This window comes from Mesocricetus auratus, unplaced genomic scaffold, assembly GCF_017639785.1.
Source record: "Mesocricetus auratus isolate SY011 unplaced genomic scaffold, BCM_Maur_2.0 Super-Scaffold_4256, whole genome shotgun sequence".
Lineage (NCBI taxonomy): Eukaryota > Metazoa > Chordata > Mammalia > Rodentia > Cricetidae > Mesocricetus > Mesocricetus auratus.
In genome coordinates, this window is record NW_024429182.1 from 99,121,140 (window position 1) to 99,145,963 (window position 24,824).

Sequence of the window (24,824 nt, forward strand, 5' to 3'; positions counted from 1 at the left end):
CATTCATGGGGATGAACCATGGTTCATCCCTGGGGTGGGGAGTGCAGAGCTTCGGAACAACTCAAGTGCCAGGCAGGCAGTAGGCTCTACTAGCCATATATTATCTCTGGCTGGATCTTGCCTGCTTCCCCAATGCAGTCACTCCAGTCTCCAGGCCTCTCCTCTAGATCTTTCCTCTCATTCTGAAGATACAGTCTTGTTTTTCTCTTTCTCAGAGAAATCTGGAGTAACTGGGCTTGCTGGGCTGATATGCCAAACTCTGCTGTCCATCCCTAAGCTCCCCAGACTTCCTTCCTCACTCGGAATCTTCTCTCCATCAATGCCAACTTATATCCTGGAGCCCATTTCATCTGTGGATGGATAGAGCTAGCACTGGGCCTCCCAGGCTGGACCATTCACTAACTGAGGTCCAGTTACCTTATCCTGATTTGCATGGATTGGGGTGGGGGTTTCCAGGACTAGGTGCATCCCAGACAAACTGGGTCAGTCTGTTACCTTGGCTACAATTGGTCCTGGCATAATGGAAATGCCAACTGAGTGCTAGACTTGAGGGCAAAAGTGGAGAAAGGCCGGTTATTTTGGTCCCCACACATGTTTGGCTATTACACATGGGAAAGGTGCCCAGCCCCATCTGGCCTGATACACAGGGAGCTGTCCTGTGAGCCCACTTTGCTAGCTCTGCCCAACATGCTTCTCCTGTTAACAAACTCATACCGAGATGAAATTAGGTATAGCAGTGTTAGCATAAAAACAAACCAACCCCAAATCCTCATTCAGAAACTGCTACTTCAGTGATAAATAACCAGGAACACTTCTCGTGCTCATGTGACAGGGGCGTTGTGACACACAGGCACTGTGTTGGGTGGGGTTTGGTCAGGGAGGGATGAGTGAAGTTAGATGTGTTTCAGAGACTGGGAGGGAAGGACCCTTCCAGGGATGGGAGCAGGGTGCAGGAGAAGCTGCAGAGCCAATGGCATCTGCAAAACAGGCCAGGTAAGGGGCTGCCACCCTGGGCCAGCTGCTCAGAGGCTGGAGCACAGCTCCTTTAGAACAGGGGGCCTTAGCACCCAGGTGAGATTTTTCTGTTCTTTTTCTTCTGCATTTCTCAAATACAGAATCTGGTGTTCCAAATGTTAAGCTACTTTTATGTAATGCTCCTTCCTAATGTGCCCTTTGAACTTAACAGAGGTACCTGTTGAAGACGGCCCTGGGCCTGTGTGCTGAGGAAGAAAGGTAAGACTCATCAGGGGGGCCAGCCAGGGACCCCCCATTCTGCTTCCTCCAGGCTGTGCAGCAAGCGCTGTCTCACCTTTGGGGATTCCTTGAAAGGCTCGCTGTAGAGGCTTCGTATTCTTCTGCGATCCATGGCCTTATTGTCAGCTGCAGTGGGCTTATTGGCCTCCCCTTTGAACTGGGCGCTGTAGCTGGTCTCGTGGACCATCTTGTCATCTGGGGGCTTGTACTGGGGCTTGGCTTTGATCGGTTTCACAGGCTTGACGTCTGTCCATGCTCTGAATTCGTTCCTGCGAGTCAAAGAAAACATCAGTGATGAGAAACATCACACAGCAGAGAAATGTATCCCACCCCAGCTACACACAAACCTGGGTCCCTGATCCATGCTTGTGGCCAGGTGTGGAACAGCAGTAGAGATCTCAGGGTCCTTCCCAGGCCTGGACTCAGGAGATCCAGGATACCCTCAGGTCTGTGTGCCCAGTCTCTATTGGAGGCCGAGACACCCAGCCTGGTCAGTGAACATAGGATGCCTGTATGTGCGAGACTAAGAGCTTCCGACTAGGTTGAGGCAGGCACACTGCAGCCTTGCAACAGCTACCAAGTTCTCCTTGCCCCCTTGTGTGTGGTGGTGGAGAGATCGACTCAGGCCCTGAGTACGAGGGGCAGGAGCCTCGAGTCCTTCTTTCCCTACTTCTCACAGTGAGGAACCTTTGCTGTCAGAGTCTTCAGGGTGTCAGGGTGATCCCTCGCATGCTTGCTTCTTATGGTGCCACTGGGTTGACATTTGCTGGGGAAGGGTACACAAGACTAGAACAATCATGGAGGGCCTGCTGGCCTTGTTAGGGAGAAGCTCTTCTCTGTAACACGACATTTCTCAGGGGTTTCAAGCTAACAATATAGCCAGATTTAAGGGTGGTTGTGCCCTCATGTAGATGGGAAACTAGGAGGGGAGGAAGACATTGAGTGAGAGTTGGGAGCTTCCTGTTCCTTCAGTGGCACCCAGCCCCCGGGTTTCAGGGGTTCTTTGGTGCTTTTCTTTGTCTCTTCCCTTCTCCACCTGCCTTAGCTTCATCCAAGTTCTCATGCCTGACTCCCAAGCCATCGTGCTCTCCATGACCCCCAAGTCAACGTGGGTCTCCACACAGGTCAGGGCTGTTGGTTCAGGGTCCTGTGGTGCTCCGGCTGCCACTGCCTACTGAAGATTCTAGACGCTCCTACACCGAGGACAGAGCCCTGCCTGCCAAACAGATCTGTGGTACGACGGGCCTGGATCTCCTGATATCAAAGAGGTAAATTCCAAGCCATTAAGCTTCTAGAACCAGTTCTCAGGGACATGAGCATGACCCCTTAACACTGTTTCTCTTCCTCCAAGAGTGTCCTGGAAGCATCCTGTGACTCCTCACAGATCGTGTGGGTGGGGAGTCTCTTGTATCAAACTTGGGATGTGACCCTGTGGGAGAAGCTCAGTCACCCCAACTCTGAACATCAGTGAGACTTTCAGGGAACATTCTGTAACAGGCCCAGCTGTAGCTTTCTGCCTAAACTAATAACCATTAAGCCAGCTCTGGTGTAATTGTATTTCATTGTCATAAATGTCAAGAATTCTTTGCCCTGTTCCTTCACATCTCTTCCTCTCTCAATGTAGTCCTCGTCTGCTAAGACAGGGGTGCAGCCTCCACTTCCTTGGAAACTGCTGAACAGGAAGACTCGGGTCTTCCCCAAAGGACCGACAAGAAGCATCACAGGGCATTTGTGTCTCATTCCACAATATGTCCCCAAATTCTCCTGCACTCTAGCTTAGATGGAACTCAAAGGCCCTCCTCTTTAATGTGGCTGGGGAGGATATGGAATATGGCCAAAGTGAGGTAACTTCCAAGGGTGCCCCTGAAGGAACAGGAAGCTCCCAACTCTCACTCAATGTCTTCTTCCCTCCTAGTTTCCCATCTACATAAGGGCACAACCACCCTTAAATCTGGCTATATTGTTAGCTCGAAACCCCTGGGCAATGTCGTGTTACAGAGAAGAGTTCCCCCCTAACAAGGCCCCTAGCAGGCTCCTCTTTACTCTCTCTGGGGACAGCAAGCTGCTGTGTGAGTCAAAGAGACCTATAGGCTCATCAACATTCTGTCGCAGAGGGAGTACGGCTCGTAAGGATTCATAAGCAGTTATAAATCCCTAAGCATGTATAGGCTGTTAAAGGTTGCTACTGGAAGGGACTCATGAGCCCCCCCCCCTTCCCTGAGGATCTATTTGACAAGTGGAAAGGGACCATCGGGAGAGGGAGGAGACAAGAGACGGGAAGTGAATATGGCCAAAATACACTATACACATGCGTCAAGAAGATAGCAAGGGACTGGGGTCTCTCGGCTAAAGCCAGAGGTTTGAGCAAGCTACAAGTAGACCCTAGGCCCATGCCAGCCTTCACATGGCCCTAGAACTAGAACCATCTGGTTAGCTCTTTCTGGTCTCTAATCCTTAAGCTGCAAGGCTCTGGAGTAATTCATTGCAAAGCAACAGATTCTAATACAGACCCCAACCTAAAACTAAGCTTCCATGCTGCACCTCAGCAGAGAAAGAAATGGTGGGAGCTAAACACAGAAACTGAAATTCCCACCAGAGACACAGTAAGTTACACACTGGTTACACACTGGCCTTGAGAAACACAGCAGGCTAAGGAGACAACCCAGTCTGTAGATGGTGTCTTGCAAGCACCAGCACCTGAGTTTGACCCCCCAGAATCCATTTAGACAGGCTGGGCATGTGCTTTTCACCCTGTGCTGGGGAGGCAGAGAAGGGTGGATTGTGGGGCTTGGTGGCCAGCTAGTCTAGTCTACTTGGTGAGTTCCAGGCCAGTGAAAGATGGCACCTGAGGAGCAATGCTTGGGGTGGTCCTGTGGCCTCCGGAGGCACATGCATGCATATGCACATCCATCTATAATCCATGTAAGAAATACAAATGAAAACAAGACAGCAAAGCTTCCTGCCCAGCCAAGCTGATAAAGATGCACTATGTAGGTCCAACTCATAGGAGAAGCAAAGCCACACAGGCTGTCACGGGAAAGCTCAAGACCTGCAAGCCCAGGTAAACACAGACACTGCTACTGAGCAGAGATGAAATCCTTAGGCTTGGTGTAATCAGCACCCCGAGGGCAGAGGTGGGGCAGACATCTGTGAGTTCTAGGCCAGCCTGGACTACAAAGTGAGTTCAAGGACAAACATAGTGAGAACCCGTCTCAGGAAGAAAGGAGGAGGAAGAATAGTCTCAACTCCAGTCCTCTGGCCACGTGAAGACTGGCTCATGCAGGCCCGGTGTAAGGGCTAAAAGGCAGAATACGGGCTCCTATCAGAATCAGAAAGTCCTTGGTGGACGATTAGATAATAAGTATATTTAGTTTTCATTAGAGTTGCTTATTTAAGAGAGGTTATTTCAGGTGCCTTGTATTACAGGCATGGATGCAGCTTCCGCCTCCCCAGAGTTTGCTGTCAGATGGGGAAATTTAAACGGTTGCAATCAGATATGTATGCAGCCATGATTATACTTCTGACTTCTACAAGGGTGGGCAGAGTGAGGACAGCAGCTCCCAGGACTGGGCTAACTGCTGAGTGAGTTTCATGTCAGATCACACAAAGCAGCCCCCAGTGAATAACTGATAAACTGGGCCTCCGACACCGAACCCACTTTAAACGGATGTTTGTTCTCTACTTTAGTAAAGCCCTCTCCCACTTAAGCACATTTGGCTGTACTAACTCAAGGGCAGAGGGACAGACCACAGACAGCTGTGAGAACCCTGTTACTGATGAGTGAAGTCCCAAAGGTGGGGGGGGGCAGCAGCAGCTGGAGCACAGGGAGAGGGTGTGACCTCGGGAAGGAAGAATCGTGATAGAATAGGATAGAAGCCATGATTTTGTTTCCAGTATAAAAAGGACTGACAATTGTAACAGTGAAATAGGATTGTACAAGAATCCAGTTTCACTGCTGTGGAGAAAAACGACATGTTCCTCATGGTGGTGGGGACTTGGAATAATGATCGCTGCCAATTACATCATGTAAAATTCTCATTTCTCTTCCCACACGCCTCAGATTTATTTATTATGTATCTAAATCCTTGGGAAATCAAAGTTTGTCCCCTAGCCTCTACACAATAAAGTTTTCAACATTTCCCAGTTGCTTTATGCAAGAAGAAGACCAAACTTGTAATGGTCCCAAATCTTCCTACAGATTTTCATAAGCAATTTATGTTGCCATGGAAACATAGCAAGTCTCTGTTCAAAAGTCTTGTCTGCATTTGCTAAATTAACATGTCCTCCTCGAAAGGAAGCAGGCTTGGTCATGAACCCTGGCACAGGCATCAGTGAGGCACTGTCAGCTGCCAAGCTATCGCAGGAGGTGGCTTGGAGAAGTAGGGTTTGTAGATTAAAAGGAACAGAGCGACTCTGGGCTCAGGGTTAGAGCAGCTTGGAGAGCCTTTGTTCTTTAGAGGGAAAGGAAGATTGATTCCTGTGGAGGCAGCTAGGTCAGAGAGCAGCTTTCGAACCTGAGCCTGGGAACATGCTTGCAAGCATCTCAGTGTTTTTGTGTGGACGGCAGAAGGGAGGTGCATACAGAGAATGCCAGTGCTCCAATCACTAGGGATTTCTCTTGTCCATTAAGATCAAACAAATTGATTACACCATGTGAATAGAATGCCTTAACAGTATTCTAAACAAGGAAAGAATTCTCTTTCTTCCTCTCTCTCAAAGCTATATGTCATACATGGAAGGATCTGGCATGCGTAACAGCTGGGAATGACAGGTGTCAAAGCACCAGAGCTCTCATTAAGGAAGTGGCATTCTGCACATAGCTGCCATCGGTGTCTTGTCATAGGCTGCATGCAGTTCACAGGTCCCTGTGCACCTGGTAAATGGTCTCAAACAAAGAAAGCCCATGCTCGCAGCATTTATAGAGCCAGGAGGATGGTAGCTGAAAATGGAAACCAGGAATCAGTTCAATCCACTGGGGAGCTAATACAAAGCTGCTAGAAGAATGAAATTTAGTGAGGTTGCTGGAGATCACACTGAAGTGCAAAACCCGATATTTTCACATGCACTAGTAATAGGCAACAGTAACAACTGCAGAAACAGAAGAGCTGTTATGAATAGGCTCAATATTGTTAAGATGGCAATTACCTAGAAATTGGTCTATAAACTAAAGCCACCATTATCAATATCCTAGGAGAGTTCCTTCTAGAAATGGCAAGCTATATATATAATATGAAAAGAAATTGACAAAGTAATTTTGAGGATTTATGATACCTGATTTCAAAACTTAGAACGCTATGGCAACCGAATGTGCTGCCCGCATGCAGACAGCCTTGTGTGCACATGAATGGGGAAGGGGGAGGAGAGAGCAGTCGTTCATCTTTGCACACTTTGGTGTGCTGAAGCTGACTCGCATTGGCTTACAGAGCTGACAGATTGTCAGAGATTGGGTGAACTGATTGCCAAATGTTGGTAACTCTCAGCCACCTGAGACTATTCACATCAGGAAAGTGACCACCACCACCCACAGGTCCCCTCTTTTGTTCTGAGTGGTGTTAAGCATTTCTCATGAAACTGTTGGCTTACATATGTGACATACAGGTGTGGTTTACATGTGTGGCTCACAGGTGTGGTTTACAGATGTGACTTACAGGTGTGGTCTACAGATGTGGCCCACAGGTGTGGTCTACAGATGTGGCTTACAAGTGTGGTTTACAGGTGTAGTTTACAGATGTGGCTTATAAGTTAGTTCTGGATGGATGTGCTAAGGCAATTCATAGAGAAAAGTTCTCAACAAACGATGTTGGGAAAGCTGGATATCTGAACGAAAGGAAAACAAATCTCTGCTGCTCACTCATGCTGTAGACAACAGCGATTTAGAAATGGACTATAAACCCCAAAACAAAACAAAACCCCCAAAATCATAAATCTCTAAGAAACAAACAAACAAAACAGAGGAAAATCTTTGTGACCTCAGAGTAGGCAAATATTTCTTTGGTAGGACACAAAAATAAAAAAGGTCAGGGAGAAAGCTAACTTCAAATTCATCACAATTAAGCACTTAAAAAGGCCAGGTGGCCAGCAGTGGTGGTGCATGCCTTTAGTCTCAGCACTTGGCAGGCGCAGGCAGGTGGATCTCTGTGAGTTTGAGGCCAGCCTGGTCTACAGAGTGAGTTCTGGGACTACCGGAGCTGTTATACAGAGAAACCCTGTTAAAAAAAGAAAGAAAGAAAAAGAAAAGAAAGCCAGGCTGGAGAGGGCTGTTTGTTGGGAGCACCTTGTTGAAATTTTCAGCACTCACATGGTTACTCACAACCATCCATAACCCCAGCTCCTGAGAATCCAACAGGCACACATGGTGCATGCAGGCAAAGCATTCATACACGCAAAATAAAAGCAAATCTTTTCAACAGGCTAGTTGTGGTAATCACACGGCCCCATAATCTACTACTCAGAGGCAGAGCCATGGAGGCTCCAGGTCAGCTGGAACATCGGAGTAAGACTGTGTCAACACAGAACAAAGACTTGAAGTCAGTAAATGATGAAATTAATACATGAAAATTAAGCATCTTAGCCGAGTGGTGGTGGTGCACAACTTTAATCCCAACACTCAGGAGACAGAGACAGGTGGGTCTCTGTGAGTTTTAGGCCAGCCTGATCTACAGAGTGAGTTCCAGGACAGGCTCCAAAGCTACAGAGAGAAACCCTGCCTCAAAAAACCAAAATAAAATGAAATAAAATAAGCATCTTGGTTTCCAAAGATACCATGAAAAGAGAAGCCATGGCCTGAGAGAAAATGTTGGCTGAATAGTATCTGATGTATTTACAAGCAATCCAATTTTAAGATAGGAAAATTAGGGAAATTTCATTAAAGAAGGAATATTTAGAGCACATGAGCACGTAAGGGATGTTCAATACTATAAATAATCAAGAAAATACAAAATAGCCACTCGGTGGTGGCCCACGCCTTTAATCCCAGCACTCGGGAGGCAGAGGCAGGCGGATCTCTGTGGGTTCGAGGCCGGGCTGGACCGACAGCCTCCAAAACAATACAGAGAAATCCTGTCTTGGAAAACCAAAAAAAAAAAAAAAAAAAAAAAAAAAAAGAAAATACAAATTAAAGCCACAGTGTGACACTAGCTCACATTCATTCATGTAGCTACAATAAGAACACAGATGACAACTGGACCTCACATACATTTCTGAGAAGTACAATGGAGCAGCCACTTCAGAAAAAGATTTTTTTTTCAATTTCACCACACATGTACCATGTGACCTAACAATTCTACTTCTAAGCTGCAAAAATAAGCAAAGATGTACATATGCAAACACCTTGTACATGAGTGTTAATAACATTATTCACAGCAGCTCCAAAGTTGCCAGAAACAGTTCAAACATCCATCAGTTAACACATGAGAAAACAAGATAGGTCTATGCATACAACACTACTTAGCAATTAAAAGAAGTGACTCTGAAAGATGCCAGGGCAAATGAAGGGCTAAGGAGACAGCTCCCTCAGCAGAGCCTGCACAGTCAGCAGAGCCTGCACAAGCATAAGAGCCTGAGTTTGGATTCTCAGCACCCAGGCAAGTTTGGGCACAGCAGCATGTGTCTGTCCCAGCGCTGGGGAAGTGGAGGCAGGAGGATTCCTGGGGCTCAGGGCTTGCTAACCCACCACGCTCAGTGGGAGACCCTGTTTCAAAATAATGACAGAGAAAGACTGAGCACCTAGACTCTACATGAACACACACATACACCACGTGCGCACGCGCGTGAACACACACACACACACACACAGACCATTCAACCACACATGCAGCATGCATACATGTGCTTGCACACAGCACACACATACACACACCATGCATGCACTTATATACATACAAATATGCTAAATGAAATATGTTAAAACCAACAAAAAATAGTATGTGTTATACAATTCCATTTGTATTAATTTCTAGAAAGACAAAACTATAGAGATAGAAAGAGTACTAGTTGTCTAGATGTGGAGTGAGAGGGAGCTGTCTCTTGGACATAGTTTCATATGTTCACCAAATTTTACCAAAATATACACCAGGGGCTGGTTTGGGAGAAAGTTCTGTGTTCAGAGTACCTGTTACTCTTGCAGAGGACCTGAGTTTGGGTCCCAGAACCCACATTAGGTGGTTCATTCACAACTGCCTGCGACTCCAGTTGCTGGGGCCTTCATAGACCTCTGAATGCATGTGGTGTACATTCAGACAAGCAGGCGCACACACATACATATAAATTAAAAAATACAGGGGGCAGTGGTGGTGCACGCCTTTAATCCCAGTACTCGGGATGCGGAGGCAGGCGGATCTCTGTGAGTTCAAGGTCAGCCTGGTTTACAAAGCAAATTCCAGACAGCCAGAGCTGTTACACAGAGAAATGCTCTCTAAAAACCAAAATAAAATAAAAGTCAGGTGTAATGTCTCCTTCTGCGGCATCTGTCCCTTTGTAGGGAGGTGATCTCTGTCTCTGTGGGTGCCCTGGTCCTTCTCAGCACCAGCCTCTCAGGCTGATCAATGTGCTCTGTGGGCTGGTTTCCAAGCACATCTGTGGTGGAGGCCTGTGTGGTCATCTCTGCATCCCTGGCTGGAAGTTAGCACACTTCTGCACGTGCTCAGTGTGGCTGCACAACCAATCAATACCATCCTCTCCCTCTTAATTCTAAAAGTGACATGTAACCACTTACTAATTTTAAGAATTCTCTACTCGGGATTAAAATAAAAGACTGGAATCTTTTATGACTATGTTTCCCACCTTGCCTGCCATCTACAGAAGTTTTACATTTGGATGTAGCCTGAAATGGTCAATACCATCAACATGGTAGGATGTAGAGTCACTTAAGAGATAGAACACTGGACATGTCTGTAAGGAAGTCTCTAGACTTGGTCAATTGTGGTAAGATCCACCTAGAACATAGGCTGTGCTATTCCCTGGTCTGAGGCACTAATTGAATAAACAGGGAGGGAATGAACTGAACACCAGTATTCATCCCTCACTGACTACTAACAATAATAGTTGGACCAGCTGCCCCCACTCCCACGGCCATGCCTTCCCTGCCCTGATGGACAGCAGCTCTTTGAAATGTAATGGACAATAAACTCTTTCTTCTGTAATTTGCTTGTTGTCAGATTTTTGATCACAGAAATGAGAAAAGAAACTAACTCATAACCTTGTCTACATTTTCCCTTTTGCATATTTGCTTGAGTTATGCCTTAAAAGTCCTTCCTTCATCTGGTGGTGGTAGCACATGCCTTTAATCCCAACACTTGGGAGGCAGAGGCAGGAGGATCTCTAGGCCAGCCTGGTTTACAGAGTAAGTTCCAGGACAGCCAGGGATACACAGAGAAACCCTGTCTCGAAAACAACAACATCAAAACTCTTCTGGACCCCGAAATGGCATCAATATTTATTATTTTTCTTTTTTTTCTTTTTTGGTTTTTACGAGTCAGGGTTTCTCTGTATTGTTTTGGAGGTTGTCGGTCCAGCCTGGCCTCGAACTCACAGAGATCCGCCTCTTTGCACATATTTGGATTTCATTTACAGTCAAGACTTTAAGTTCCTGGGAATCATCCCTGTGCTCATGGAGACTGACAAGGAGGAAGGAGCTTGACAGTCCCTATGGCTGGCAAAGGGAAAGGACAGGCCATGCCCCTTCCAGAGGAACCATGGGAGCTGTGGGGCACTGCAGGGGACCCAGTACTGTGATTATTGACTACTTGTTCAATATGTGTTAGTGAAAGGGCTTTTCACATTGTTATCCTCCAGGCTGGCGATTCTACTTGAGGAATAAAGAAGCACCTGGACAAGACAGCACGTTTTCATGTATCCCGAGCTCTTGGAGAAGGCTCCTTGTTATGTGACTATTTAGAAATGACTGTCTTCTAAGCCTGACATTGGGGAGAGGACTCGATCTCAGAACTTACACCATAGTTTAGGGTGGGAACATATTAAACATATTAAAATGGTGGCTGCCACCCTCCCCAAATGCCATTTTTTTGCTGTTTGGAGGTGATTCGTATTAAATTCTGCACCTGGCTGCTCTCTCTCTCTCTGTCTCTGTCTCTCTCTGTCTCTGTCTCTGTCTGTCTCTGTCTCTCTCTCTCTCTCTCTGTCTCTCTCTGTCTCTGTCTGTCTCTGTCTGTCTCTGTCTCTCTGTCTCTCTGTCTCTCTGTCTCTCTGTCTCTCTGTCTCTCTCTCTCTCTCTCTCTCGTCTGAGGTGATGGGAGCCCTGGAGCACATCACAGAGGGTGAGCCTGGTGCTGATGGGGCCTGGACTCTGGTGAGTGAATCACACACCGCTGTTAGGCACAGCCAGGCTTTTATGGCTTAATTTCTTTCTCTTTCTCATTCTTTATTTTCCTACATGGCAATTCTACTTCCACTAAGTTTTCAGCTTCCTGTTCACTCAGAGGTGTCAGCAGCTAAGGAGACATATTATAAAGTTTTGAGGAGAGTCACGGAGTTCAAAAGAGACATTAAGTTGAATCATCTTCCAGGCAAGAGATTTATTAACATCACAGCGGGCAGTACTCAGGAAGTCTGAAAACAGTGTCTATTTTTAGGTTTCCATGGGGAAGGGGAGATCTTATACCATAAGGAAGCAGGTTTAGTTAACATGTGACCTATTCTACCAGATGATCAAGGTTGAGAAGCAGGATATCACGACTTACGTTACATGACAAGGGCCACTCTTTCTCTGAGTAGGGGATGTATGATTCATTGGCTAATGCATGATTCACTCAACATGACAGTAGTCAGCCTCAGACTTCTGGGTGGCAGGTATGTGCGTGTATGCATGCATGCATGCTGAGTGTGTTCTTGCCTTATATGAAGTCCTATCCATTAGGGCCTGTGTAACTTGAAGGCTCAGGTTCTCAAACTTTTCCAGTCTTTTTATTTGTTTATATCCAAAAGAATCAGAAGGGTGATTTGGTAGAAAAGGAGATGGTGTGCCTAAGGGATTAGTGGGCGTTGGAATCAGTCCAGCTACTTCCTGCTGAATTGGGGCGTCGCTGGGTTTGGAGCCCCCCGTCTCATGATGGGTAGTCAGGAGGTGGCCTTTGGATCAGAGGCTGCTTTCTGTATTCATGCATCAGGAGGACACTGTCCACTTGTAAAACCATTTGGAGTTGGGATTTGTTGACTTCTGGAAGAAATGAACTGTATAAGTTTATCGAGAAGAGGGGAGCCAAGGGAAGTAGAAGAGTGAAGGGAAGGGCATGTGCCATGACAGGAAGGAGGGGAAGGACATACAAGACCAAGCTTTTGGCCTATCAGCTCCCTGAAGGATAGTCTGATAGCTAGCTAAGATAGTTCGGAGGAGCCTGTAGGGGAAGCCACCAGGGTCTCTCTATGTAGCTTTGGCTATGTTGGCTCCAAACTCAGAGAGGAGATCAGTTTGCCTCTGCCTCCTAAGTACTGGGAATAAAGGAGTGCATCAGCACACCTGCTGTAAAGATATGTTTTTAATGGGTTGTCATGAGTGTTTCTAAGATTATTTCAGTTATTACACCCATCGGTAGAGATTAGTTTTCCACCTATGGGTGAGAGCCCTTTTTGTTACATATAGAGAAAGAGAACGTGATAGTTGTGTCCCAGGTTAGATATGTGAGCACCCATCCACTAGGGAGGCGTACATCACCCTTTGTGGCTGCTTTAGGATTGCTTCACATTTTGGTTCTTTTGTTAAGTCTGTTTCTGGGCCAGTAGCCCTCAACTGACAAGGGACCAGAAGATTGGCCTCATGCATTTCCTTGGAAGACACTTCTCAAAGCCCAGCTTTGGGCTGGTAGCTCTAGCATCAAGGCTTAAGCAAATAGCAAGAATGGGTGTGACTCAGTGGACAAGCAATTTGGTTAGTGAGGCTAAACACAGTGGGTTCTTTAAGCAGTTTTAATGTGGGAGGGGATCGAAGAGTCAGAAGGAAGACTGTTAGGAAATTCATGGCACTGAAAAGCTCAGCTAAAGTGATCCCTGTGGTTCAAAAGAACGACTCCACCCTGAAGGAAGTAAGGGACTCTCATGCAGACATCAGGTATAAGAAGGAGAGGAGGAAAAACTGCCACCCGGAAGGGGGTTCTCAGCGCCTCCCCATCAGTTGTCACTTATCTTTTGGTTGGGGTGTCTTCTGAAGAGGAATTTTACATCTTTTACTGGTTCACAGGAGTACATTATCTGAGGCAAGCTGCTCGACTCTTCAGGTACTGGAGTTCCTGTCACAAGGATGTTAGGTTACACAAAGGTAGGCAATAAGTGGCTGTTTAAGGGACTAGGATAGCCCATAATAATTTGGCTTTGGACCTGCAACAGTTTAATGTCTACAGTCATTGCAGCTTTAAACAGCTCTGCATGTTTAACACAGGAATGGCTTTTTTCCCAGGACCTCTAGTTCATGGTTCACCCTGTTGGCCGAGCATCGAATTTTGTGTATGCAGAGGTCAAATACTGTCCCTCAGTGATAGGAAGTCTCATTCCTGACATAGATGAGGCTGAGAAGGCAGAAAGGTGGCTGTTAGGCATCTATTAAAGTAGAGTACGCAGTATGTTGGAGGACCTGAAATGATTCAGCCCTACCAGACAAGCAAGGGGACTACTGTTAAGGGTTTTTGAGGGAAGAAGTCTTGTATCATGAAGAATCAGGCTTTGTTAATATCTTTCCTATACTACATGGCCAAAGCAAGGGAATGGGACATTTATGATTTAGCCTTTGTAACATGGGTCACTCTTTCTGGGGGCAGGGGAGTGGAGCTTCCAAGTAAATAGACAGACTGCCTCTGATCTCAGGTAGCAGGGCCCTGGGTGTATCCTTACCTTGTTCTATCTATTTTAGGGCCTGGTTACCTGGGAGTGGAAGGGTGGAGTGGGTAGGGGGGACTCTGTTCTCTAATAGAAATGTGAAAGTATTTTTCAGGCCACAAAATATAAAAATGCTTCCTATTGGGGCTAGAGAGATGGCTCAATGGCTAAGGGCATTTGCTATTCTTGCAGAGGACCTGGGTTTAGTTCCTAAAACCCACAACCAAGTGTAACTCCAGTTTTAGGAGCTCTAGGTCCCATCAAAGAATCATAGCAGAAAGCTAAGTCACTTGCCTAAGCTAATACCCCACGTGACAGTGACTCCACATAACGGACACCATTAAGGGCCAGCTGCCCAGGGGCAGTAGAAGTCACAGCCCATTTGCTACCTTCTTCCCTCTCAGTATCAGGAGGATGGGCGGCTCATACACCCTCTCTTTCACCTCCCAGGGTAGCCAGTCAGGCTGTAGTTTTCTTCTCTGTCAGAAGTACAAGACTTTCAGCCAGAGGGTGGTGGTGCACGCCTTTAATCCCAGTGCTTGGGAGGCAGAGACAGGCAGATCTCTGCGAGTTCAAGGCCAGCCTGGTCTACAAGAGCTAGTTACAGGACAGGCTCTAAAGCTTCATAGAGAAACCCTGTCTTGAAAAACAAAAACCAAAATCAAAAGTATAAGATTTCCATTGAGACCCCAATCAGACGTTGGAACTCAGGTCTGTCCCCCTGAACAACTTTACACTCCAAAGCTGCCCTGCAGAAGCCTGAAGCCCTTTCTGTAGCCTGTGTCTGCATAGCCTGTCCTTGACTTGAATTTGTTCTTTCTTTTCCTTTTTGGGAAACGATGTCTTCAAGATCTATTTCATACGCATCACAGAAAGAAGTAGAAAGAGACTAAAAACACAAGCCAGTAGGAATGACAGGCCCCACAAGAGAAGGGCCACAGTGTCATCTGCCCCCTGGTTCAGCCAGTGCCTGCTGGACACACGCTTTGCATGTGGCACTCAGCTGCCAATTTCAGCACACTCCAAGCCCTGATGGCTGATGTCTTCAGCACACACCAGGGAAACCCATCAGAACCACACAAAGACACAAACTGACCTTTAACAACTTGTTCTGAGCAGGCTGTGAATCTCACCAAATGCAAAGACAAAGGTGTCCAACAAGGGCACTGAGATCAAGGGCTGTGGGAGCCACAGGGCTTCACAGAGGAACCCGAAGCTGCGCCCCTCCCCCTTCTGTAGCTGTTCCTGGGAAGGTCATGCCCACAGCCCGGCTACCACCACCTCAGCGCTGAGTGCTGTCCCCATTGAGCTCTTCCAGGCTGACGGAGCATGGAGACAGAGACTGTTTAGTCATCAGCTGGGCAAACAAAGCCTTGGAATACCTAATCTTTCAGGGAATAATGAACATTTGACAAAACCGCTTTCACTCCAGTACCCTGCATTCTTAGGCAGCTGTGCAAGGACTAGTGACCTGTGATGGAGGGGCAGAAGGGGAGAGGAGAAGAGGATGTTGGGGCCTAGAGAGAGCCAGATGCCTCACAATAGCATGCATTTATTTTCGACCTTCACGACAAGGCTGTAAGATAGACTTTATCTCATCAATAATTGAGAAACCAAGCCGCAGATAGACAACAGATTCACTCAAGGGCACACAGCTAGTAAGCTACAAGACCAGAAACCAAATTCAAAAGTGAATACCCACAGATCTGATATTGGCTTGTTATTCTACATTAATCTTTCTATGCTGAGGGAAAAATCCAAACACAGACAAAATGTACGAACAACTGTCCTCTTAGGCTTGCAAACCAAAACATTCTACATCTTGTTCCTCTAAATAACAAAATAAATGGTGGGACCACCTACAATCTCAGCACTTGGGAGGCTGAGGCAGGCAATTACAAACAGGGCTATGTACAAGGCATTTTATAAAAAAAAAAACAAACAAAACAAAAAGAAAAATGACAACATTTAGAAATAGGAGTGTATCTCAGTGATACCGCGGTTGCCTAAATTGTGTGAGGCCCTGGGTTCAATCTTCAGTTTGGCTAAATAAATAAACACATAAATAAAATCATATTTGCAAATTATGCTACAGAAAAGAGGCCCACTTTGGGCCACAGAAGAGATGTTCTGCCTGAGTAAACAGCCCGGGTACAGGTTTAAAGAACCAAGGTCAGGCTCCCCAGCCAGATGGCTAGCAGTCTAGCTTAAGTCACTAATAGGCCCATTGCCTTCCCCTCTTGTTCCCTAATAGCTTAGCTATATCCTCCTGCATCACTGGGTTTTGATGATATTACTTCCTCCCTCTAGACTGCTCATCCAGTCCCCATTCTCTTTGCTTGACTCACTGCAGTGTGATTTCTCTCTCTTAAAAATCACATCTTTTGCACACACACACACACACACACACACACACACACACACACAAGTGTCACAGGGAACATGAGGGGGTCAGAGGAAAACTTGCAGTAGTCAGTTTTTTCCTTTTGCCATGTGAGTCTTAGGGATCAAACTCAGGTCATCAGGCTTGGGGACAAGCTCCCTTCCTGGGTGAGTCATCCTGCTGGCTCTCAAATGTGACACCTGTGAGTCCGTTCCAGCTGCCACCCTCCACCCCTCACACAAACTGCTTAGACAAGCGGGTGTCCTCTAGATGGGAGGCCCTTGAGTATAGGAGCTGCACTGATTTCCCAGACCTCGCCCAGGGCCAGTGCAAAGCTCAGAGAAGGCTGTTGGATGAACATGTCGGTGTGCGCTGTACAGAGTGACGAGCTGAACGATACTTAAAGACTCTCTTCTCATTCACAGGGAGCTCAACAAAGGGCAGTGGAGACCAGGGAGGTGGCTTTTGTGGGATGAAATCATCAGAGTGGGGACCTGACTCAAGAGCCTGGGGGACCCACTCAGGAACTCGGGTAGAGGGATGATGGGTGTGCTTGGGAGGTGCTTGGATTGAGGGACTCAGGACAGTAGGAGACTAGGGAAAGGGAAAGACTCCAGGCTGCTGGGGTTGCTGCAGTTACCTGTCTTGTGACTCGGAAGCCCTGGCACAGCGCCAGCACTTGGCATGAGAGACAAGGAGCTCCAAGTCTAGTGAGGGGCAAGGAAGAGAGGCCAACAATTTGAGTCATGTGATAAGGCTTCTGACATAATCCAGAGAAATGGAGGAGGCTGAAAAGGTCCACAGCAGAGTGCAGCCCCAGGTATGGGACACCCGGCAAAGTCTTATGTGATGAGACAGGAAGGAACTGTCCCAAGTTGAAAGCAGGTCACCCTCTTTTTTGTTTGTTTTGTTTTGGGTTTTGTTTTTTTGAAACTGGATCTCTCCCTCCCTCCCTCCCTCCCCCTCCCTCCCTCCCTCCCTCCCTCCCTCTCTCTCTCTCTCTCTGTTGAGAGTGTGCGTGTTCTGGAACTCAGTATGTAGGCCAGGCTGGCCTTGAACTCAAGAGACACCCCCTACCCCGCCACCTCAGCCTCCAGAGTGCTGGGATTAAAGCATGCTATACCACATCCAGCCCTAAGTCTACCATCTTGTCTCTTCAGAGCAGTCAGACTGAGTGAAACCAAAGAGGAAGCAGAAGGGCAAACATGCAAAGCATCACCACAAACAGTCTTCCAGCTCATCACTCATCATTCAACACAGGGCCAGGAGGAGCCCAGCTTCTGCCTCCCTCCAGAAACTGCTGTGCCATTAGGGGAGCCCTGGGGATTCTGAGAAAGATGGCTGGAGGACCAGGCTCAGCTGGCTCTCATAAGCAAAACCCTTAATTAGGTTGCTGCCAGAGGCAGTAGATAGAGATAAACCAATTAGTGGTGGTGGAGAGGGAGCTGGATGATGGTAGCAGGAGCCTTTCTCAGATGGCCGTTACCTTGTGCCTGAGGCTGGCTCCTGTGGCCTTCTTGTTTACATGGTGGTTGTTATTTTGCAGTGCTGAAGACTGAACCTAGGAACTCACATGCCACTGAGCTGTATTAACCAGGCCTTTACCTTTAGATATGTTTGAGACAGACTCTCCCTGAATTGACCAGGCTTCTGCTTCTGCCTCCTGAGTAGCTGGGATTACTCTGTGTGTGTGTGTGTGTGTGTGTGTGTGTGTGTGTGTGTGTGTGTGTGTGTGTGTGAATGTGTGTGTGTGCACGCACACTTTCTTGAATTGTGATAGGAGAAGGGACGGTAACAAAAGGACATGAAAGCTGGGTTTTCCCAGGATGTGACTCGTTTGCTTTGCCACATCGGGATAAATGATGACAATGGGGGTCACCAGCTCACAACTTTCTCAAAGACAGAAACTGGGTTGCCACCTTGCACACGTTTTCTTTCACACCCACAAAGGCCCGTGAGGCAGGCACTGTTCTCATCACTGTCACTTACAGTGGAGGAGACAGGAGCTGAGGCTTGGTGTCCTGACCTTGACAGGACACTGGGATTTAACAAGGACAGTACAATTAATGGTATGTCCCAGCCTTGAAAGAGGAAATTCACCCAGGCACCGAGACAATTCCATGTTCCAAAGCGAGGCCTGTGCTCCAGATTCAGGCTTTTCAAAGGTGGAAAGAGAGGGCACTGTGGCTCTGGGGGTTGTGTAGAGAGTCCTAGGGCACATGAACCTTAAGGGCTGTGATAGACTGAGATCGGTCTCATCTGGGAAACCCAAAGGCCAGAGAAGACAGCTGGCTTATGGGTCCAGGGGCAGAGACAATAGCAATGGAGCACACCACCTGTACTCTCTGTTACAGCAAACTGCTCTGTACTGTCTCTTTGGGTTAAAGGTGATCAAGAAGGTCAGCTCAAGGGGCAACTGGCTCTCAGTGATAGGAAGCCAGTGTGGGATGCTCAGAGATGAGGAAGGAGCATGGACCAGTCAGAGAGACTCATGTACATTACGACATCTGCAGCGTGAGTGCTATAGCAATAGAGGGAGGGGCTGACAGACCTAGTAAAACACCCAAGACACTGAATTCACCTTCAACAACTGCTGGTCCATAATGAGTGCCAGTCTAGGCAAGAGCTCTCCTGCTGCCAGGCTTCTGCCTTGGCTCCCAGCCCTAAAAGAACTAAAGCTGGGGAGGGAGACAAGGTAGAAGTAGGCTTCTCTTTGGGGGAGAAAAAGCAGTAACTTTAAGTACATTAACTTTTTATCTATAACATAGATGGGATATTTTAATTACTGATAGGGCTGGGTGGTGGTAACACACACCTTTAATCCCAGCATTTGGGAGGCAGAGGCAAGTGGATCTCTGTGAGCTTGAGGCTAGCCTGGTCTACAAAGCAAGTTCCAGAACCAGGGTCATGCAAAGAAACTCTGTTTCAGAAAAAAAAAGAAAAGAAAAGAAAGAAAAAATTATTAATTACTAATAGAACTTGATTCACCAAGTTATGAGACTTTCCCAAATGTTGTACACGTTAGGTGATTTGACTTGCCCCAAACTTCATCAAGAATAGAGAAAGAACTTGCACCACAGAATAAATTATTATTATTAGCATTGTGTGTGTGTATGTGTGTGAGTGTGAATGCGTGTGTGAGTGTGAATGCGTGTGTGTGAGTGTGAATGTGTGTGTGTGTGTGTATGTCAGTGTGAACTGTGGGGGTGGCTATAGAAGCCAGGAGAGAGCATCAGATCCACTGGATCTGGAGTTACAAGAGTTTGTGAGCTGCCCAATGTGGGTGCTGGAAACAGAGCCTGGGTCCCTTGGAAGAGCAGGTATCAAGCTCAACCACTGAGCAATCTCTCCAGCCCCTACTATTTTATTTTTAATTGTAAGTGTGTATGTGGGACAGTGAGTACATAACAAAATACCCACAGAAGCCAAAAGAGGGCACTGAATCCCTTGGAGCTGGAGTTACACACTGTTGTGAGGTACCTAACCTGGGTGCTGGGAAGTGAATTCAGGTCTTCTGCAAGAGCACAGTCTGAGCCATCCCTCAGGCCCCTACAATAAATTTAAAGTGATAAAAAAGTTACTTCATGATGCTGTATTTGCTTAACGCATTATAACCTACCCAGACTATGTGCTAGAAGCTTTAGATATGGACTTGCACACTTGATGTAATTTAACCTCAGACTAATCTTCAAGGAGAAAGTTGTTATTCCTGTTTAATAGACTAGGACATGGAGGCTCAGAGGTCAAGTGACTTGTTTAAAGTGACAGAGTAAGCAAGACCCCGGCAGTGGTAGTACCTTTTAAATTCTCAAGAACTCTAAAACTGGGTCTTTCGTTTAAAAAAAATGTATTTTTTTATTTTATGTGTGCAGCTGTTTTCCTGCATGTATGTATATGTACCACATGCATGCAGTGTCTGCAGATGTAAGAAGAGGGCTGGTGTCAAATGTGGAGGCTCAAATATCCTAACAGGGCCTGAGAAAGAGGTCTCTCAGGTAGGATCTTTTAAGAGGCCCTGCTATGCAGCAAAGAGCTTGAGTAGCCAATGTGCTAGTAAAAATGCCTGCCACATCTAGGACACAGCATCTCCCCAGAGCTGGGGTGGCTCTCAGAGACCTGAGGGGGACAGAGCCTGCTTCCAGAGCCCTGGGAAGGCTGGTGTGGCCATTTAAGATTTGTCTGGCTGTCAGAGAATGCTACAGATGTGCAGAAAGTCAGGTCCAGACAAAGACAACCTCTGAACAGGTTACAGTGTGCTTAAAATGTGCTTAGATGCTAAAGAAAGAAAAGAAAATGGGTATAGACAATCATAAAAAAATTAAAAATAATAGGCTGGAGAGGTGACTCAGTGGTTAAGAGCACTGGCTGTTCTTCCAGAGGTCCCGAGTTCAATTCCCAGAAACCACATGGCGGCTCACAAACCATCTACATGCCAGGACACTGTATACATCTTTAACAAGCTTTAAAAATAATAAAGTCTTTTAAAAAGTCATGTAAGGATGGAAAATATTATAACACAGGAATTTTGGACCTTATATGGATGGTGCTTTGCTAATTTTGAATGCTAATGAACAGAGAACAACAGCTGCTGAGAGACCTTGAAATGTGGAAGGGACTGCTGAATTAAGCCAGTCTGTATACCTTAGGAATGTCTTGGCTTCAAAATAGACATCAGGAAATGTGTTGTGTTGGGGGAGAGATTGCTTTTGCTTCTACAGGAAATGAAAAAACTTATAAAGTTGAACATATGCCTTTTACCTGCTCAAATCTAAAGCAAAAAATCATCTTTAGCTGACTTGTGCACTCCACACATTCCAAACTTGTGTTAATACAGATATATATGTTACCTTTAAAAGTTTGTGTTTTCAGACCAAAAGAACTAGACACCAGTGAAGGCAAGAGGCTCAGGTGATCCAGCCTCTCAGGATGTCTCTTTTGCGGTTTCCTCAACAACTTCAAAGCTGCTGGCTGAGATGGTTCAGCCTCATAGACTATCCAGCTAAGACTTCAGATAAGCTCTATGCTTTCCTATCACAGAGAGATTAAACCAAAGATAATACATCTAGCTCTCCCAGGACTTGACCATTATCCCAGTTTTCTCAGGGTCCCCTAAAGATGCTGTCACCAGCCAGATGTGGGGGAAGCATCATAGGCAGCATTGAGAGATGAGGTAACGAGCCAATGCAACAGGATGGAGATTAAAATGAATGGGTTAATTTAAGTCGTAAGAGATAGTTAGGAACAAGCTTAAACCATAGGCCGAGCTTTCATAATTAATAAAAAGGCTTCATGTCATTATTTGGGAACTGACTGGCAGGACAGAGAAAGACTCGATACAAAGAGCATTAGAGGACATCAGATCTGGAGTAACAGATGGCTGTGAGCCACCCAGTGGATGCTGAGAACTAAACCCAGATCCCTTAAAAGAGCAGCAAGTGTTCTTAACCACAGAGCCATCCAGCACCAGCCTAGGTCTTCCTATTGTGTCCTGGCTTGGGACACCAGCAGGCCTACGTCAGGCAGTGGAGAGGTTCCTGCACACATTTGCAGTATATTCATCCTGAATTCACTCTTTCATGCATTCAATAAAGATTTCACTACACAGAGATAAAGGATTTGCTCTTGGTACCAATACAAAATGCAGTCCTCTGTTTGGAGATAAAAAAAAAAAAGGATTGGAAAGAAAAAAATTCATTCTATAACAGCTGCCACTTGACTGCTTGTCAAAACATTAACATAAACTGCAATAGTCACAGCCAAATAGCTCCTTCAAGGTCTGAGTCCAAGCTTGTAAACAGAGCTACGTGTTGGCATGGGCGTTATGTGGAGGGAGCTAGCCTCAGAGGAGATGAGGGACTGGGGACGTGGGTATGAGGCTGTGTGAAGGCAATATCATTGACACCGGGGCAAAGTCTCACTTGACCATAAGTGACATTCAGCTATGACATCCACAGCCATGAGAGAGTTAGAGGGAGGAAAAGGCCAGGCCCTACCCTAGGGAAGAGCATTTGACAGAAACACACATTGGCCGTCAGATCTGTGTAGATCACAGTGTGATGTGTGCCGCTGTCACTGCCGCCACACACCTCCTCTGTCCTGGATGGGGTCTTCTGACTGCCTCCCTGTCTGAACCTCTCTTGAATGCCACCTGAAGAGGCAGAGAGCTGGCAAGTTACCCCACCCCAGCCTGAACTCCCGCCTGCCCTGGAACGTCCGTCTCTGCCTGGTTGGTGTTGGGGTAATGCTGTCCTTGTGGGATGAGGAATCAGAAGTAGTTCTCTGAGTGTTGGTTAGAATCGCTTACTAATTTGTCCCTGTCCTGGGAAGGGTCTCAATTGGAAATAAAGTTGTTTCTATAACTTTGTACCTTATTGGCTATAATTTATTACAGATATTTTACTTATATAAAGAGTTATGTATTTGTTTTTATTTATTTTATGTATATGGGTGTTTTGCCCGCTTGTATGTTTGTATGCCACATGAATGCCAAGTATATTCCATGGTCAGAAGATGGCGCTAGACTCTTGGAGCTGGAATTACAGACAGTTGTGAGCAGCTAATTGGATGCTGGGAATTGAACTGGGTCTTCTGGAAGAGCAGCCTGTGTTCTTTATCACTCTGCCATCTCTCCAGCCCCCTTACTTATATATTTGAAGCAGAGGTCTACATGGCAAACCACATCATTTTATAGAAGCCTAGACTGCAAGCCAGGTGTAAGAATATAAGTATTAGGACTTGAGCTTTTATAGTCATGACCTAGTAGTGAATCCTCAAAATAAAACACCTCAAACTTCTCTGGGTGCTAGATAAAATCCATTCACCTGAACCCTGCTCTGGATTCCAGCTTCCTGTCTGTACCCTTCTCAATACGATAGCTCATTGCAGGAATCAATGACTGTGTTGAGAGAGCAAAATGGTTAACTTACAAAGACTTTGAAAAGGGTAGTGATCGCCTGTATTTCATTAATAACAGGGATTTATTCATTATCTCAAGAACAACTCCTTCTAAAGTGTGCAGTCAATGTGTTGGAGAATTTAACATAATGATCTGCACTAGCACCAGCTTGCAGAGGAAACTCTAGAATCTATACTTTAACAGGTTCCTTGGAGAATTTTTTTCTTTTTTGGTTTTTCGAGATAGGGTTTCTCTGTGGCTTTGGAGGCTGTCGTGGAACTAGCTCTGTAGACCAGGCTGGTCTAAAACTCACAGAGATCTGCCCACCTCTGCCTCTCGAGTGCTGGGATTAAAAGTGTGCCCCACCACCACCCAGCCTCCTTGGAGAATTTAACACTGCCAGTCCGAGGGACACACTCTGAGAAAGCCCACATTAAGTGATGAACCAGGGAAAAGTGGCTGGGACAGGACCCTGCTCAAGGCAGCACATGCCCCGGGAGCCAATGTGACTGGCTAGGGGAGCAGACTGGAGTCACTGAGAAGAGGCGCAGAGGGTCAAACTTCCATCATAGGCGGGGCTGCAGGTAGACCTACGCATGTGGGAACTCATCTATAACATGAAAAGTAAAAACCCAGAGACAGATACTGGGGTTCAAGCTTCAAGCTGAAGACCAGAGAAGCAAAGCAGCCAAGCCAGTAGATCTTACCTCTACCCAGCTGAGATGGCAATCCTGTCTCCACGAATCCTCAGAGGCAAAAGCTCTGAGTTCCTGTCTCCTCCTCTTTATATTCCTTTCTCCGCCCAGCCATATCATTCCTGTCTCCAGCTCGCTAGCACTGGGATTAAAGGCATGTAATTCCAAATGCTGGGTTCAAAGGTGTTGAGCTCTGTTACTCTTCAATCTTATGTAGGCCAGGGTGACCTTGAACTCAGAGAGATCCATCTGCCTGTCTTCTGAGTCCTGGGATTAAAGGTGTATGCCACCACTGCCTGACTATATGGCTTGCTAGTATGGCTGCTGGGATTAAAGGTGTGTATTATCATTATCTGACCTCTATGGCTAGCTTTGCATCCTGAATCCTCGGGCAAGCTTTAATAAATCATAAATAATATGTCACCACACTCACACAGTTTCATTCATTCTAGGCACTTCTAAGTGTGGCCATCAGAATGGGGTTGAGTTTGTAACCTCAGTTTTCTGTTTATAGCTGTATGGCATCAAGAACTGCCTGCACTTCCAGGTGATGGAGCAATGTCTTGGCAGTTAAGAATACACACTGTTCTTCTGGAGTATCTGAGTTCTAGCTCCTTGTACACACAGTTCACACGACTGCCTATAACTCCAGCTCCAGGGGGGAGTCTGATGGCTCTGGCCTCAGACTCTCTCTCTCTCTCTCTCTCTCTCTCTCTCTCTCTCTCTCTCTCTCTCTCTCTCTCTCTCTCACACACACACACACTATAAAAATAAA

The 24,824-nt window shown here is 46.4% G+C and overlaps 1 protein-coding gene across 3 annotated transcripts in view; it reads right to left on the reverse strand.

Annotated features, from left to right (window-relative positions):
* Window positions 1-24,824, reverse strand: part of Map6 (microtubule associated protein 6) — a 75,316-nt gene that overhangs the window by 19,119 nt on the left and 31,373 nt on the right. For all 3 annotated transcript variants that reach the window (XM_040758221.1, XM_021229505.2, XM_040758226.1), the window contains one exon: window positions 1,310-1,523. In XM_040758221.1, coding sequence (XP_040614155.1) covers window positions 1,310-1,523 — 214 coding nt within the window. The remainder of the gene's footprint in view (window positions 1-1,309; window positions 1,524-24,824) is intronic.